Source organism: Suncus etruscus, chromosome 7, assembly GCF_024139225.1.
Source record: "Suncus etruscus isolate mSunEtr1 chromosome 7, mSunEtr1.pri.cur, whole genome shotgun sequence".
Lineage (NCBI taxonomy): Eukaryota > Metazoa > Chordata > Mammalia > Eulipotyphla > Soricidae > Suncus > Suncus etruscus.
Genome location: NC_064854.1, coordinates 126,850,155 through 126,866,453, shown reverse-complemented (window position 1 = coordinate 126,866,453; position 16,299 = coordinate 126,850,155). Strand labels below are relative to the sequence as shown.

Genomic DNA, 16,299 nt, shown 5'->3' with positions numbered 1-16,299 from the left:
TCCATTTCCCACAAACACCCCCTGAGGTGGATGTTATTATTCTTCTACTCAATAAATGAACTAGGGCCAGAGGGATAGTACAATGGATAGGGCACTTGTCTTGCACACCCTGGTTCAAGCCCTGTTGAGTTCTCCCTACCTCTGCAGGAGTAATCCTTAGGCATAAAGCCATGAGCAAGCCCTGAACACAGCCCAATGTGGCCCCAAACAAACAAAACAGATGAACTAAAGTATTAAGAGTGTGGAGTATTCTTTCCCCCAACGTCTTTACCTAAACTTCCTTTTGAGATGTTAATCCCACCTGAATGATGAGACCCACCCACACCTAGGATGAGTGGGCTATTTTGAATAATAGAATAAAAGAGTGCCTGGGGGAGGAAGGGGAGGAGCAGCAAGAGGCAGAGAGCCCGGAGCAGCAACAAGGGAGACACACTGAGCTCCTGAGAGAAAGACATGAGTTAGGCGGGCATGGCGTCGAGCTCACGGTGGAGAAAAGCCTTGAGGGAACAAAGCAAGCTAACTCTGATGAAACTTTAACTGACTGCTTATATGAATTATTTCTCCACCATTTTGCTGCATCTTCAAACTCACTGGCAGAAGGGGTTAGAGGTGCCATGCTGAGGGAAGCCTCATCCAACATGTGGTCTTTATACTTTATATTTTATATTTAAATCTACAACGAGGACTTAGGAACCTTTCTTCTCCTTATCCAAATTCATTAAAACTCTGGATGGCATTGTTTTTTTTAACCTTTAAAAATGGTCATCTGGAAATTCAACCAACTCAGAAGAATTCACATGAAATATCCTTCTCCCGTTCCTGCATCCTGTCCCCAAATACATAGATGCAGGTGCTCTGCTTAGCTCTTTACATTCTTCACTGAAGTCTCAAAACTTCCCCAGGTGGCAGGCATTATTATTCTTATCCTATTTAAGAGGATGAAATTGCCACCGAGGAAGGAGGTAAGTACAGAGCCTGGATGCCAATCCCAACTGGGGGTGTCCAAATTCTGTCTCCTCTACCTTATCTGGGTCCCACTGCCCCCTCCCACTCAGGCCAGCCAGGGACATTTCCACTGCAGATTGTTTGCACAAGATACTTCCAAGCCTCAAGGTCACTAGGCTTCTGTGGGTTTGTTTGGGAAATAAAAGCAATTGGCTTCTCACTGCACCAGAAAGATCCCTGTGTTTCTCCTGCCATTCACAGCTCTGTGATCAGTCCCATTGTTAAGTCCAGGAGAACGATGCGCCGTTCAAAGACACCAAGACCACAGTCTCATGCAAAAACAGGGGGTTTTATTTTCTTACAAGCATATGCAGGGGCTGTCTAGAATCCAGCATAAGCCAGAAACTGCCAGCCCTGAGCCATGAGCTTACAAGCTGTATATAGTATTTCAAACAATAGAAAGGTACAGTAGATTGATTGGCTTTAGGAAGTACATGACATCTGGCATTTGCTCAATCACATTTTTGCAAGGTACAGGTGCAAGCTTACAGGGTTAACATGACCAGGTTAAAACCATGTAGGAACAGAAAGAAAGTTAAACTATAACTGGGTCTACACGTTCCCACAATTGTGAAGATAGGGGAATGATTTAAGGCGGTCAGGAAACTCAGGGGAAACTTAAGTTCCCAGAATTGTGAAGGGGGGTAGGTATCAGGGCAGTCAGCAAATCCAGGGGAAACTTTTCCTTTACACCATCTGTGTTCTTCTTCACCCCCTGGGAAGACCCAGCAGGAATGACTGGACACACAATGCAGCAGCCAGGGGGCGTGACTGCTTATTGCCTGGGGGAGGTTGCTCTGCAATGAAAACCACCATCTTTGGATAAGGCTGCTGGGAACACAGGATCTGGTCCATCTCAGCAGTGCAGAAGGATGGGAATAGGCAGTTAATTAATATTCTCCGTGACATTGAAAGTAATTCCATCCTGTCCCTCTGGGTAGAGGGGACCAGCAGGTAGAATGCCCAGCATCCCTCGAAATCACGGATGGTAGTAGAGAAGAGAGGGCGCCTGGAAGCCGCCTTCTCAGCAGGGATGGGAGGAACTATGGAATTGTTTCCCCAGCTCTGTTTGGTCTTCGTGCCATCTGCACTTAGCAGCAAGCGGCCCAAACATTGAAGAATTCTCTCATTTCTGCCTAGACAGTGCCTCAGGGGAGATAGAGGAAAAGAGAGAGGGAGGGGGGAAGAGGGAGAGAGACAGAGAGAGACAGAGAGAGAAAAGGAGGAGGAATAGGAAGGAGCTGGAGACTAGAGAATCCTGGCTACTCCCTGTTAATTAAATTGTAAGGAATCGAACAGCAATGGCATCGTGGTAATAGGCCCATGGGTGAATCAAGTATGGAGGCCTCTTAGGAGCAGGCTAAAAAGCTTTTGCTGGAAGGAAATTCTATTCCAAGCCAGTAACAAATTCAGGGAAGCAGCCAGGTTTTAAGGACACCCCAGCTTGCTTGTGGAGTAGAAGACTTACAGAGTTTCAGAAAACACAGCATCTCAGGCCCATCCTCTCCCAGGGTTCCAGGCAATAGTAAGGGCCTTGGTTTGTAGCATTGACTGGTTGCTGCAGTGTAAAATACTCCCAGCATGAAGCCACAGACCATGGGGAGAGGCATGCCTGAGTCCACCAAGGCATTGCTTACATGGATGCAAATCCCCTTGAAAAGTTCGAAAGTCCTAATTTAGTTACCCGGCGCAGAGAAATGAAGAGGCTTATGAGTTCCAGCAGATGCTTTGAAAAAGTGCTTTAATACTGACCAGTCAAATGGCCAGGGTCAAAGTTCCCCCAGAATAGAAAGGGGACCAAAGACCTCGTGGGTCCCTCGTCACCCCCTTATATAGGATGGGAAGTGGGAGGGGAAGAAGAGTCCTTGAGGGCTGGACTTCCGCTACGATAACACCAATGATTCGTGAGGTAGGGGTAGAGGTGGGGCCGAGGCAGTGACGACTTCCTTAAGGGTGGGGCCAAAGCCGTGACAACTTCCCTAAAGGGCGGGGCACCCACCAAGGTTGGTGGGGGGGGGGCTGATTTCCCTTTTCAATCCCCACTTCTTGTACTGGAGGCTTCTAATCCTAGAAGCCAATGTGATTTTGGGGCCTTTACTTTCTGATATTACTGGTCATAATTATTTGCATGAGCTAACCCTGCATGGGCCAATGGCTACCAGAAGTAAAAAGGCTTAGGAGGGGCCCCAGTAGGAGTATTAGATAGGGGAGAATTCCATTCCATAAAGACCATAAGGGACCATTTAATAGCTTTGTATCTTGGCCAGCTACTCTTGATGGTGCTTGATTCTGTCCCACACATTTGAAATTAACTTTTGTGAGAGTTTGTTATTTCTGTTTAGCCCTGCTAGTTTTGCTTTTCCAGTTACCAATTTTCCTGCAACTTTTGAGCCCTACCAGTAGAGTGCTCAGACCTAGGAGTGCCTAAGAAATGTATGCTAGGCAGAGGGATGGGCTCTGTTCCTGGGATGATGTTAATGTTGGGGAGCACTAATGCTGGGATGCATAAGCCAAATTTTTACCACATATTTATATCCGTTTCGGAGGTAAATACCCTGGGCTAGAGGGATCAGGCAGGACTTTTGAGCACTGAGTACCTTCTACCTGACCCAGGTTTACAGATTTGGTGCTGTTATGAATAGCAAACAGAAGATTTAAAGCTAAACGGGATTACCTTTTGACATAAGTACAGCTAGAAGAAGCAAAGGTTAGATTACCTAGTGAGACAGGGACAGCCAGAGGCCAATTTCCCCCACCCCCAAGAGGGAGTTAAAGGCTGAGGTTTTGCTTTACACACCCATTCCGGCTCCCCCAAACACACACATGGGAAGTAGAGGACCGGAGGTAAGCAGTTCGAGCCCTTCCTTAGCAAGTGCCAGGGAGAGCATTTTCAGAGTTAGTGAGTGCATTAGGGCTGAAGTGTGCCCGCCGGACCCGTATCTTGAGAGGATTCTCAGTGTGCTTCACTTTTCAGGTTTTAGATGGAAGGCGTGAACCCAGGAAGCATGCAGTTCACCTTGACAGCAGTTCTTCTCACATAGGCTGTGAATTCCACAACGAAAATAAGGAGGTTTCTGCTTTCTTTTCTTCATTTCTGCAACTTAAACAGCTGTTGGGGTAGAGAGCCCTAAACTTCAGTTGCCTTTCCTGCACTGGGTTAGACAGAGATGAAGAAATTTTATTTTTATTAATGACTGTTTTACTTTTTAACATTACCAAGAGAAGCATAATTTTTGCTACCTGCTTTAACCTCTGGGATAGATAGGCATAATGTTATTCTTAGTAGTTAACTTGGCTTATTAATTTCTGCGGCCTTTATTTTCCCCTTATAGTTTTTTTTTTCTTTGATGACCATTTTGCTTTAGAGATTTTATTACCCTAGAAGTTATTAGAGGGAACGTGGTCGAAGATCAATCTTCTGTAGCTACTTCAGGCTGACAGGGGACTGCAGTTTCAATCTTTAGATAGGGTGAAATCTCATATTTCCCTAAAGGAGCAGTTAACTGGTTCACTTTTGCAGTTTTAACACCTGAAAAGGATTAGATTAATTATACAGGGGAATATTACTTAACCCACTCAGGCCTTGGAGCAGTAAATAGCACAACTTGAATGGCACAGCTGTTCTTATTGTCTGTAATGATAGCACAAATTAATTAACAGAAAACAAAGCATTATAGCATTATGAATAAACACAGTTTTGAGTTACTTCAGTTAGACTAACATTTGCATTTACAATTTATGATTTGGTTTAATACAACTAGTAAGAGCATTTTTACATAAGTTACTTCAAAGAAGTGGGTTTTAAATTAGGCCCACTAGAATTTTAATTAGCTACCAAAAATGGTTTTTCTCTCCACCTTTACCTTGTACCTTACCCGGTATTTGAATAACTTGGCTTTTTTTTCTTTGCACATATACAGCACTGTTGGAGAAATCTCCATCTGGGGCACCCCCATTACTTACAGAGCTTTTCTGAGGATAGGTTGTAGACACAGCAGGGTTTTTCATGTTAGTCACTCAGGTTTGGCTGATGAGTTGGTCGGTTCAGCATGAGGTTCTTCTGGCTGGGCATCTCACCCTCTGCAGGAATTTTTAGAGGTGACTTGTCTGTTCCACTCCTCTCCAGGTTTGGAAGAGACTGACCTCGAATTCTCTTCTGAGCTTGAGGGAGAGAGCAGGGCCCACAGGCTGTGATAATCTTCTAGGAAAATCTTCAATTTCCTTACTCAGGCCATTTATTTCAGTTTCTCGCCGGTGCCTGCTTGTCACACCGCCTCAACTCCAATTATTCCTCTGAAAGAGGGCTTTGGGGTTCCCTTACTAATTTTTTTTTGATTTTCTGTTTGCATGAGGACTACTCCCCATGCAGAGAGAAAAGCCATTTGCTTGTATTCTGTGCAAAGCAACATGATGCCATGACATAAATGGTACTAAAAGGTTCTGGGAGAAGAGAAAAAGCAAATATTACTTAAATTACTTAGATAATTTTAGAATTTTTTTCTGCAACGAAACATTTTATACATTTTTAAATAAAACCATGACCAATTTTATAAAACCTCCTGTGATACAAATATTAATGTTCTTGGTAACATATAATGAAAAATTGCAAAATAATATTTTAATTATGCTTAATTCTAAATATAGAAATTCACTTAGTTTTCTAAACAGAAAACACCAGGAATTTACGTTACACAAATTAATGTTGAAAACCAGAAAGAATGAATACTTACTACTTTTGGTAGAACATGCTTAAAAACATTTACATTTTTTTAACCTAGAGACATATTAATAATTATTTAGATTGATTATACACATTTTTTATTACACATTTTTAATTTTTTTTACACCACTTTCCTTTTTGCATGCAAGGCAAACGCCCTACCATTCGGCTTCTTCTTTTTTTCCTTTCTTTTTTTTTTTTTTTAAGCTTCGCCACTCATTCTTTTGCAGTGGTTCCGCTGCTAAAAATTTTCACGTGCACCGAAAAACAAACAAAAATAACAACAGTAATTTGCAACATTTTCTTATTAATTTTTTTTTTTTGACTTTCAAACCATTTGCTAGATTTTTCTTTGATATGTAAATGACCTACATTCCTCAGCCAGGTGAGGCTAGGAGGACAATAGTTTGCCCTGGGGCGTGGTGAATTTCTTCACCACGTGGTGAGTTAAAAAGCATTTTTTTTTTTTTTCGGCTAGAAAAAAAACGGCCAGTTGCTCTTTTTGGCCTGAACGCATGGCAGGATAGTTGGGGAATTGCAAAGTTCAGAAATTCTCCAGGAAAATTTATTCCCGATGGCCATTTGAGAAATCTGGGATTTGCAATTTCCAACACCCCCCCGCCAAGTCCCTAGCGTGGACCTTGCACGCACCAGCTTCCTGGTTGGGTGGGGAGCGGGTTAGGCGGGTTTCGGGCGCCCTCTCGCCGCGCCGCGGGCGGCGGGGGTTGCGCGTTTCGCTGCTGGGACGACTGACGGGCGAGGGAGACGCGGGCTCACCAGCGGTCGGCCCCTTTCCCCAGGGGTCGGCCCTTGAGAGGGGGTCGGGCTTGCGTCCCGTGGTCAGACCAAAAAAAAAAAACATAGAACACACAGACAAGAAACAGACAGACAAACAGACAGCGTGGCGCCACAAATAACCAAGCAAAATGCGTTCAAGTAATCTCTGCATTCCACAATAAATCCTAGACAGACAACTATGCCAGTGACCAAGTTCTTGAGCTCCACAAATCACAAGCAGACAACCTCTCTAGCAGCAGCGGGAACGTCTTCCCGCCGCTCTTACTGAACCCCTGGGGTACCACCAGGGTCGTGACCTAAGCAGCCAAAGTTCGTCAACCTCTTGCCCACCTGGTATACGCATCAGATGGGGAACCACACACACCTGGAAACGCATCAGGTGGAAGATTCCTTAGTCACCCGGGGGGACTCTAACCCCCCTATGAAACAAAGTCTGCTTCTACTCGGTTTCCACATCGAGTAAAGAGCTTAAGCCACCACAAACTCAGACAGACATGAAGCAAAGCGCGCGCTTTCACACACACACATACACATCAGAACTCACCAGACACCTATTCATAACTCCGTGCCGGGCAGAATGAGGACTCCTGGTGGCTCGCCAAAATGAAAAGTTCGAAAGTCCTAATTTAGTTACCCGGCGCAGAGAAATGAAGAGGCTTATGAGTTCCAGCAGATGCTTTGAAAAAGTGCTTTAATACTGACCAGTCAAATGGCCAGGGTCAAAGTTCCCCCAGAATAGAAAGGGGACCAAAGACCTCGTGGGTCCCTCGTCACCCCCTTATATAGGATGGGAAGTGGGAGGGGAAGAAGAGTCCTTGAGGGCTGGACTTCCGCTACGATAACACCAATGATTCGTGAGGTAGGGGTAGAGGTGGGGCCGAGGCAGTGACGACTTCCTTAAGGGTGGGGCCAAAGCCGTGACAACTTCCCTAAAGGGCGGGGCACCCACCAAGGTTGGTGGGGGGGGGGGGGCTGATTTCCCTTTTCACCCTCAAAGTACAGATGTACCAAATAATGAGGAACTGATGAGTTTGGGGACTTACTACTAAATGTGAGCAAGTCTTACAAACTTTATCTTGCTCTCCACAGAATTTTTAAATTTTTTTCCTCATTTTTAACTTCTGCTTTTCCCCAAGTTTCAGTGTTTTGGGGGGGTGCCTCTGAAGGGGCACTCAAAAGCCCTGAGAACCACTCCTGGCAATTCTAAGCCAAGTTGGCTGTTGGTTCAGTGCCAGGGCAGCTAAGGATGCAGCAGGGCATGTTCCTGTAGTATTCTCGTGGCCACCCTGGTGTTGCTCTGGTTCTCCAGTCCACACCCAGCTACGTTCAACAGCTACCATAACCGCACAGGAGAGATCAGGTGGTAACAGATACGGTGCTAACATCAGGCATCTGAAGAGCGTGCCTTAACCCTATACTTTCTCCCTGGCTCAATTTCTCTCTAGTTTTAAAATACATTTCTATGGGGGCAGAATTAAGAAGTTTAAGTGTTTGCCTTGCCTCCAGCTGTCTGAGTTTGAATCCCAACATAAAATAACCCCAAAATTGCCAACAGTCACTTCTGAGCACAGAACCAGAGAAATTTCTATAAACTATATTTAAAACTCATCAACTGAATCAGCCACGGTAAGAAAGAACACACCACAGGTGACTTATCCCTGATAAAATAATGTAAACTGCCGAAGGTGTGCTTAGCAATGGCCTCCTAGAAGTTTCTAGAATGTGTTGACCCTTGAAAACTAATGCATGTAGCTAGCATACCGTTGACAGGCCAGGAAAGGTGACTGCACTTTCCAATTTCATGGGGGAATCACACAAGGATATAGCGGGATCCTAAATGGTACAAATTCATGGCAGAGTTGTAGAAATGAGCAACTCTCTATACCTGCCGTAATGAATATCTATGTTAGATAGACATGTCAGAGCTTCCCCTAGGATCAACCAACATCTGGTTGCCTGCAACTCGGCTATACTTTTTGGTCCAATAGGCCATCCCCAGAATTGGAAGGTTGGCCCTACAGAGTTACCACCTGTATTGAGCCACCTGAAGTAGAAGGGACCTCTGGAGTTTTCTTTTCTCAGAACATACTGAAGGTACAGCAGGACTTTGGAGCTCCACAATTTTTTTTTTGCAACACATACACTCCTTTATCTCATTTCTCTTGGAAAGACCTGTGGGAGTACTTAAAGCATTCTCACTAATTTGGTTTCAGACCTAGTTTCTTCTCTGTTATTGAGCATACAGAGAATCCGTGCCTGCAAGCTACCCTGAGACACAGACCTGGGGAGTAAATGTGCTATTTCCCATTCCTGGACTAGAGAGACTGAGGAGAGAATTGTACCAGCTTCCAAGTATGGGGCCATAGCTGCTAACTTCCTTTTATGTCTGAAGCCCATCTGCAATGCTCAAAATGCTGCCTACTGCCTTTTTCTCCCTTCCGAGAACCCCCAAACGAACTTCTATTCTTTTTAGGATATTTAATACTGTAAAGCAAGTGACAACACAGAATGCAAACTTCTATGATACCAATGATGGAGATTTGGAATATGTGCAATGCACACAGCATGCATAGGTTCAAAAGAATATATCTACATAAAAATGGGATTTTTTTATTATGTGTGTCTGTCTCTACCTCTTCTCTGCTGCAGACATATTCCCAACCATAAAGTAACTTCTCTTTTATGTTTTAGTTATAGACCATGTATCCTATCATTGACATAGTTGATCATAATATATTTGTTTTGGGGTAAGTGTAAGCAAAATTATTTAAAAAGAAAAGAAGGAAAGAGGAAAAAAGAAAAAGGAGTACTGCAACAAAATTAAAAATGATCGTATCTCCCAATGAGGTCATTAAGTTATTGTCAGGAGGTTTAGTAAGCTCTTGTTGTTAGTTGATAATTCTATTACTTTTTTTACTTTTGAACAGTAGGTGGTTGCAGACATACATTGGCATCTAGATTGGTGTATTCTTATGGGAATGACAGTATTAAACAAAAATGGAGATGTACTAAAATCCAGGACTTCCAAGCATTATTGCTGATACTGCAGCTTTTGTGGAGTGTGATTTCAGCTGCCAGGGCTACCAGAAGTAAAAGTAGGCAGAAGGAGGGTGCCCATCTGTATTCACTCCCACCCTTCTCCCAAAAAAAAAAAAAAACCCAGCCCTGGTGATGTCAGCTTAAATACTGGCTGAAGTTTTAGTCAGCTTGGTGTGTTTCTGCAGAGAACCATAGAGGAGTGGTAAAACAGGGCCATTGATGAAGTTGCAATATAGGGATGTGGGTGCAGCAGGTTCGCTTCAGCAGAGTGAGGACTAGACCCATTCTCTCCTCCTGAGATTGCCAGTTTTCAGATGCATGGCTGAAGTACCACAATTTTTCATTACTCGGTTTACATCTCTTTTGAAAATAAAGAGTCTACAGAGCTGTCAGACACAGACGTGGCAACTTTATCTCTCTGAAGAGATTTCTTCATTTTGATCCCAAAAGATTTCTGTTGCCCTGATGGCAAGCAAATCTATTTATGCTCTGCACTGACTCGTGTGCTTTCAACCATTCTGGCCTGCACAATTGTGATCTGGAATTAACCTCCTATTTTTTTCCACTCATCATGAATCCTTCAAGGACAGGATTTGTCTTGTCCTATACCTACCCCTAATACCATAACCCTTGCCCACCACAAAGAGATCCTCAAGGAATGATTTGGTGGCACCTCACCAGGTCAGTGTAGTGCAAAGTCTAAGAGGAAGACTTCTTTGGTTAGCAAAGAAGAGGAACTATCACTGAGTTTCTAAGATTATCTTTCAATTATATGATTCCTACAAACAGAGACCATATCATTTTCAACTTTTTCATATGTGCTCTTTCAAAGATGAGAAAACAGGTTCAGAGGGGTCTAGATATCATATAAATGGCATAATCATGTAGAAATCTAGATTTTTAAAATTTAATATTTTTTAGCTAAGAAGCTTAAGAAAATGAAGAGAAAGGATATAGAGTTTAAGAGTAATAATAAAATTTAGCATGGATGGAGAACCAAGTCCTTTGCTGGATCTTTCTGGCATTCCATTTTATTTAAGCTAGATAACATATATGATTATCCTTCTTTATTTTATTGAAGCAATGGTAATCTTTTGTAAGAAATAAAATATTATTGGTGAAATTGATTAGAGAATCTGGTTAATATTTGCAGGATTGCGTGCAGGTCTAGTGACTCCTGAGTTCACATTGTGTGTAAAAACAGCTGAAGAAAGAGTGAGGGCTGTTTTAGAAACAAGGGATGAGAGATATGACGTTCTACTTTCCAGGATGGTATTGGGTTTGAAGGCAAAAATAGAATTAGGTTCCTGGTAACCTCAAAACATAAGGGGAATAACAAGACCATCTTTTCTACAGAAACGTACTGAGAGGGGACAGTTCATATATTCTACATCTCTACAATCTTTCATCTTGGCATCTCTTTTCCTGCTTCCCTATTTTGCTTTGTGTTTTTAACCAGATTTCTTCCAGTGGCACCTCTCCTCTCCTTTCTAACATTTATGATATTCAATTAGAAAACTCTAATTTTCTCCTGCCAGGATGCTTCATTTACCCATGTACACAATGTGATGATTGGGACTGCTCAGAGCTTTGTGAGGATATGAGATGAATCTGGCACATAATACATCCTCAAGAAGATTAGCCAAGGGTCAATTCTTATTTTCAACATAAACCGCTACCTCATGTTTACAAGGCATTAGTAATCATTTCCATAATGGAACTTAAGATCATATACCTGTCAACATTGAACCATGGAGTGTTGAATAGGCTTCAGCAACTGTAAGCAGAAAAGACTACACTTTTCAGTCCCAGAATGGATACCCAATATACTGCCTCAATAACCACAAAGCTCTAGTGCTAACATTATTGTCCTCAATAATATCTCCTTTCCATGAGCAACATTTCTACAAGTTTCAGCAGAAGCTGTATGGACACAACCTCATCTTTTCCTCTGATGCCTCCCCTGACTGTGTGTGCTTGACTGAAATTGGGAATACAACTGAAAACCTAGCTGCAAGGGAGTCTGGGAAATTCTCTCTTCAGTTTGTGACAGGAAGGAAGGCACATGATCTTATTTTGGAACTAATGGCAAATCTTCTATTTCAACAATTGCCTATAAGGTAATTTCTTGATCATGACTCTGTGTGATGACAGCACACACTACCTGTGCTGAGCTAAAGGAATTCTGAGACAAGTTAAGGTAACCCACAGGCACTGGACTTCTGAAAGAGGGTCAATCGCAGGACTGCAGTTTCCCTGTAGGTTCTCAGATGGGAACTGATGTTTCTGCTAAAGGCTGAGCAGGTATCTGAGCAGGTTCCTCGTTGCCACATCCAGACTATCTCTCCTTTATTCTTTCTCAAAAATCCAAGCTACTGGAAATTCTAGGCTCCACTGTCCTTATTACTACACTACACAGATTTCTTTTTCACATAAAATTTTTGTCCTTCTTGGTAACTTTTACATTTACCCAAGTGGTTATCTAAAGTGCTAGCAGTGTTTCTTGCTCTTTACTTCCATGGATCTTTGGAAAGTGTCTTAGTCTCCTCCAAAAGCCTTAGTGACCATCTATCAACATACCTAAAACCTTTTAATTTCAAATATCTGAGCTACCTCAATACCTCAGGGGCATCCATCCTACTTCCTGTGCTTCCAGCTCACTGACTCAATGATGCCCACCTTCTGTGAACCTGCCAGGAGATCCAGTCCATTAACCTGCTTTATCATTCATCATGTTCTTTCTGTCATTACTCCCCAACTAAGATATGAAAGCCCATCACTACACTAACTCCTTCATTCTGTCTCAGCTTCCTAACTCTTCCTTCATCAAGTCACTTTCACAAAATTCCCTTTCTAGTTAAATTAAATGTAACCCAGTTATGCATCTGATAGCTGAATTTGGCTATTAGTAAGCAGCATCTGAATAAGTTTCATTTACAGTTAAGATCTCTTTAACTTAGCATTGTCTAGCAGTTTCATAGCAAGTCTACTATTCTGCCCATGAAGCTATCTTCATAACTCAAATTTCCCTTAAACCACCTCATTTTCTAACCTTCTCAACTTATTACTATGATTAGAAGGACACTTAGAAAAGTGGGATATGAAATTCTTACATCCAAGTCATCCAACCTCATTGGTGGTCTTTTGCATTGCCTTCCTTCCTCCTTCTGTTGATAGCTTAGTTCCTTTTTATCTGAATGTTTCCATTTCTTCACCACTGCTTATTCTCCATTTAACTCACTCAAATCTACTCACAATATATTGCATGAGTGTCCTCTTGTCAAAATCTTAGTGATGCCCATCTTGATGAATCCATGGTCTATTACTTGTACATACTTATGCCTCATTCCACATCTGACTTATTCAGCATCTTTCCCCCACCCTAATCAGTAACTTGTATGCACTGGGAGTTGCTGTGCTAATATATTATATAATCTCAAAATTACTATTTCCTTCTAAGAAGATTTTGAATTGAATTGAAAGTTTCAAGCCATGACGTCATTCACACAGCTGCTCTCCCCTCTCCACACACCCAACTACCCCACCCATCCCTGTGTGCTTTCGTTTCTTTGGGAGTCCCATAATATAGGAACAGAGAGTAGAGGAGATACATGAGTTAAGATTCTTATTTGGGACAAACTGCTAAGCCAAATGTTCTGTTTGGACACAGAGAAGGCTTTGTACAAACATATGAATGCTTAGAAAATGAAGAACAGTCATAGCTTAAGACTTGAGGAGACTGCAGACCATTTATCCAATCTAATACTTTCATCTTTCAGAGAAGGGCCATGAGGTTCTGAGATGTAAAGGGACCCAGTCAAGGTTATACAGACAAGACAAGGTGAGAGTGCTTCTGAGTGAAAGATTCTGGCAACACTTACCATGAACCAACTTAACCTCACAGCTGTCTTTGGTCAGGTTCTTTAGAAGCAGAGCCCGAGAGAGGATTTGTGTATAAGTCATTAAAAACTTTTGTTAAAACACTATAATTTTGTAAGTCCTTTATAATAGAATTTTAGGCTTACTATGTTCCCACATCAATCTCACTACCAGTGTCAACATCCCTCCATCATAGTCACCAGTTTTCCCAGCCCACTCCAGCCTGCCATTTTAACATTTGATTGCTGAAGTTTGGATCTCATGCTTTCCGTATTATTGGTTCTGTAGTCTATATACATAGTTACACCACAGTTCTACACTCCTGATATCTGAGATTCCTGGCTCCTGCCCCTGTTTTCTCCTGTCAGCCTCTTCTTACTCCCCCTTCCATTTCTTCCTTTCCCTTCCTCTTGCCAATAATCTAAGGTCAAGGGTAATTTAGGTATATCTCCTGTTGAGAATTCCATTTTCTTGTTATTCTAAAAGGCATTTACTAAAGCAGAACTGAGGAAAGCAAGGGTGGAAGGGAGGGATGACATAGGATAGGGAAAACGAAGAAATTAAGCAAGAATGTATTCTAGGTGACATCAAACCACAGCCAGATTCTGTGGAGCTCTCCAGATCATTAGCTACATCTTGAAACTTGAGCCATCTAACAATGAGGGAGCTATTGCAGATGAGGGTGGCCAGGTACTTGTAGATAAAATGGCTCTTGTCTGAGAAGAGCCATATTCACAAAGAAGTGTCAAGTGTGAGTTGTTATCAGATTCTCCCAGGAATGAATTGTGACACATTGAATGGTAAAGGGAGATTTGTGTGATACATTGAGCTCGCCATTGCTATAGTAGACAAGAGAACATTTTCTGGATCCCAGCATAACAAATGAGATTCACTATCAGCTGTAGGACTTTGAGCAAGTCACTTCCCCAACTCAGAGTTTCTAAATCTGTAGTATAATCTTAGGGTCTTTGTGAGCCTTCAATGAGATAATGTCTGTGGAGCACTTAGACCAGTGACTGCATTAATAAAATTATAAGTATTTGCGCTTATTTCTAAATAGAATCAGTATTGATATTGTATTACTATGATTATTATAAGCCATTATAATGATGACAATAAATGGGGAGGGGGGCAGAACTCTGCGAAGTAGCCATCATCCCTCACAGTCAAAAGGCAAGAGCTGCATTGTCCACAGCTGAATGACAAAAGCAGGCTCATCCGAGGAGTGGCATTAAGTGGCATTATTTTTATCCACAGTGTGGATGTCAATGTGTGCCTTTGGTGCACCCAGTGCACCACTGAGATAATTAACCAGAAGCAATTACAGTGCACTTGGCAAATTGCAGCTTTGCCCTCTTTGCAAGGGACATGTTTTATTTATACTTCCTCCCTTGTGGCTTACTGATTGATCACATTCCAAGTCCAATATTTAAAGGTGAGCGGCTGACACACACTTCACCTGGGTTTTCCTCCGAGTTCTTCTCAAGCATCGAAGTTCAGGCAAGAAATGAGCCCAGGCCTCTCCGCACACAGTTATTTATCTTATACCCAACTAAGTTGCCCCCACCATCTTCAGTCTGCAGAGCTCCCATTGTTAAGTGTAGCGGGCAAACCCATAACCTGAGCTCCACGCCTCCTTTCTTCTGCTCGTTCTCTGATTTCAGATCTGCAGCCTGCCAACACAGTTTTAGAATATCCAATTCACTGAAGCTCTCAAAATTGGACATTAAAAGTGGAGATCCCGGAGCACGCTGCCGAGCGCGTCGCCGGGCGGCCGCTCCGCCTCGGCCTAGGGGCGGGGCTGCACAGAACGTGCCCCGAAACGCAGAGGAGTGAAGTGGACTCCACTGTAAGAGAAATGGCAGCATCTTCATCATCATCCTCGGCAGGAGGTGTCAGTGGAAGCTCTGTCACAGGCTCAGGCTTCAGCGTCTCGGACCTCGCACCACCTCGGAAGGCACTGTTCACCTACCCCAAAGGAGCCGGAGAGATGCTGGAAGATGGTTCTGAGCGATTCCTCTGTGAGTCCGTATTCAGCTATCAAGTAGCGTCAACACTTAAACAAGTGAAGCACGATCAGCAAGTTGCTCGGATGGAAAAACTCGCCGGTTTGGTGGAAGAGCTAGAAGCTGATGAATGGCGGTTCAAGCCCATGGAGCAGCTGCTGGGCTTCACACCATCCTCGGGCTGAGTCTGAGGTTGGTCGAAGCCACTCAGAGAAGGTCCTGGTTGCAGCCCCCCCCCTCATCTCCCCCAACCCCACTCCATCCTACCCCACCCCCACAGCTCAGAGTCACCATTCCATTGCTCACTGTGCACTCACTTCCGTTTGTTTCTTTGTACCTGTCCACTTGCAACAAATATTTAAATGCTTGGGGAGATTCTGTTTATTTTACTAAGTCCTAAGGCTGGAGCAAGCCCATTTACAGCAACTACAGCAGTGTCTGAGGCCATGAATTCACTCCCTAAGCCTGTGAAAAATAAAAAAAAAATAAAGAAGCAGGGCTGGTACTATAGCTATAGCACAGCAGGAAGGGTGTTTGCCTCACGCAAAGCCAACCTGGGTTTGATTCCTGATATTTCATATGGGATATCATATGTGATTTCTGAGTGCAAAGCCAGGAGTTACCCCTGAGCACTACAGGGTGTAGCACCCCCCCCAAAAAAAATAAAGCATCGGGATCTGATGAAGACCATCAGAAACCAAGAGGTAGGCTTTCAGAGCTATTTCTAAACCAGATGCATGCGAAAGTAACCCAAACAGAGATCTCTCTTTTTTGTCATTCATATTGTGTCTAGGATTCATTCACCACGCAAGGCTTAGGTCAGGATCCAGGCGGGAAAATACAGCAGTTTTG

At 43.1% G+C, this 16,299-nt stretch overlaps 1 protein-coding gene across 1 annotated transcript; it reads left to right on the top strand.

Moving 5' to 3' along the window:
- The first annotated feature begins 15,191 nt into the window (after positions 1-15,191).
- On the top strand, positions 15,192-15,938 carry LOC126013226 (anaphase-promoting complex subunit 16). The gene has a single exon (XM_049776219.1). The coding sequence runs from the start codon at positions 15,300-15,302 to the stop codon at positions 15,630-15,632; it is 333 nt and encodes a 110-aa protein (XP_049632176.1). The 5' UTR covers positions 15,192-15,299; the 3' UTR covers positions 15,633-15,938.
- The last annotated feature ends 361 nt before the right edge of the window (positions 15,939-16,299 follow it).

Excerpts from the sequence above, each read along its gene's own strand:
- LOC126013226 (XM_049776219.1), top strand. The coding sequence starts at position 15,300 with ATGGCAGCATCTTCATCATCATCCTCGGCAGGAGGTGTCAGTGGAAGC.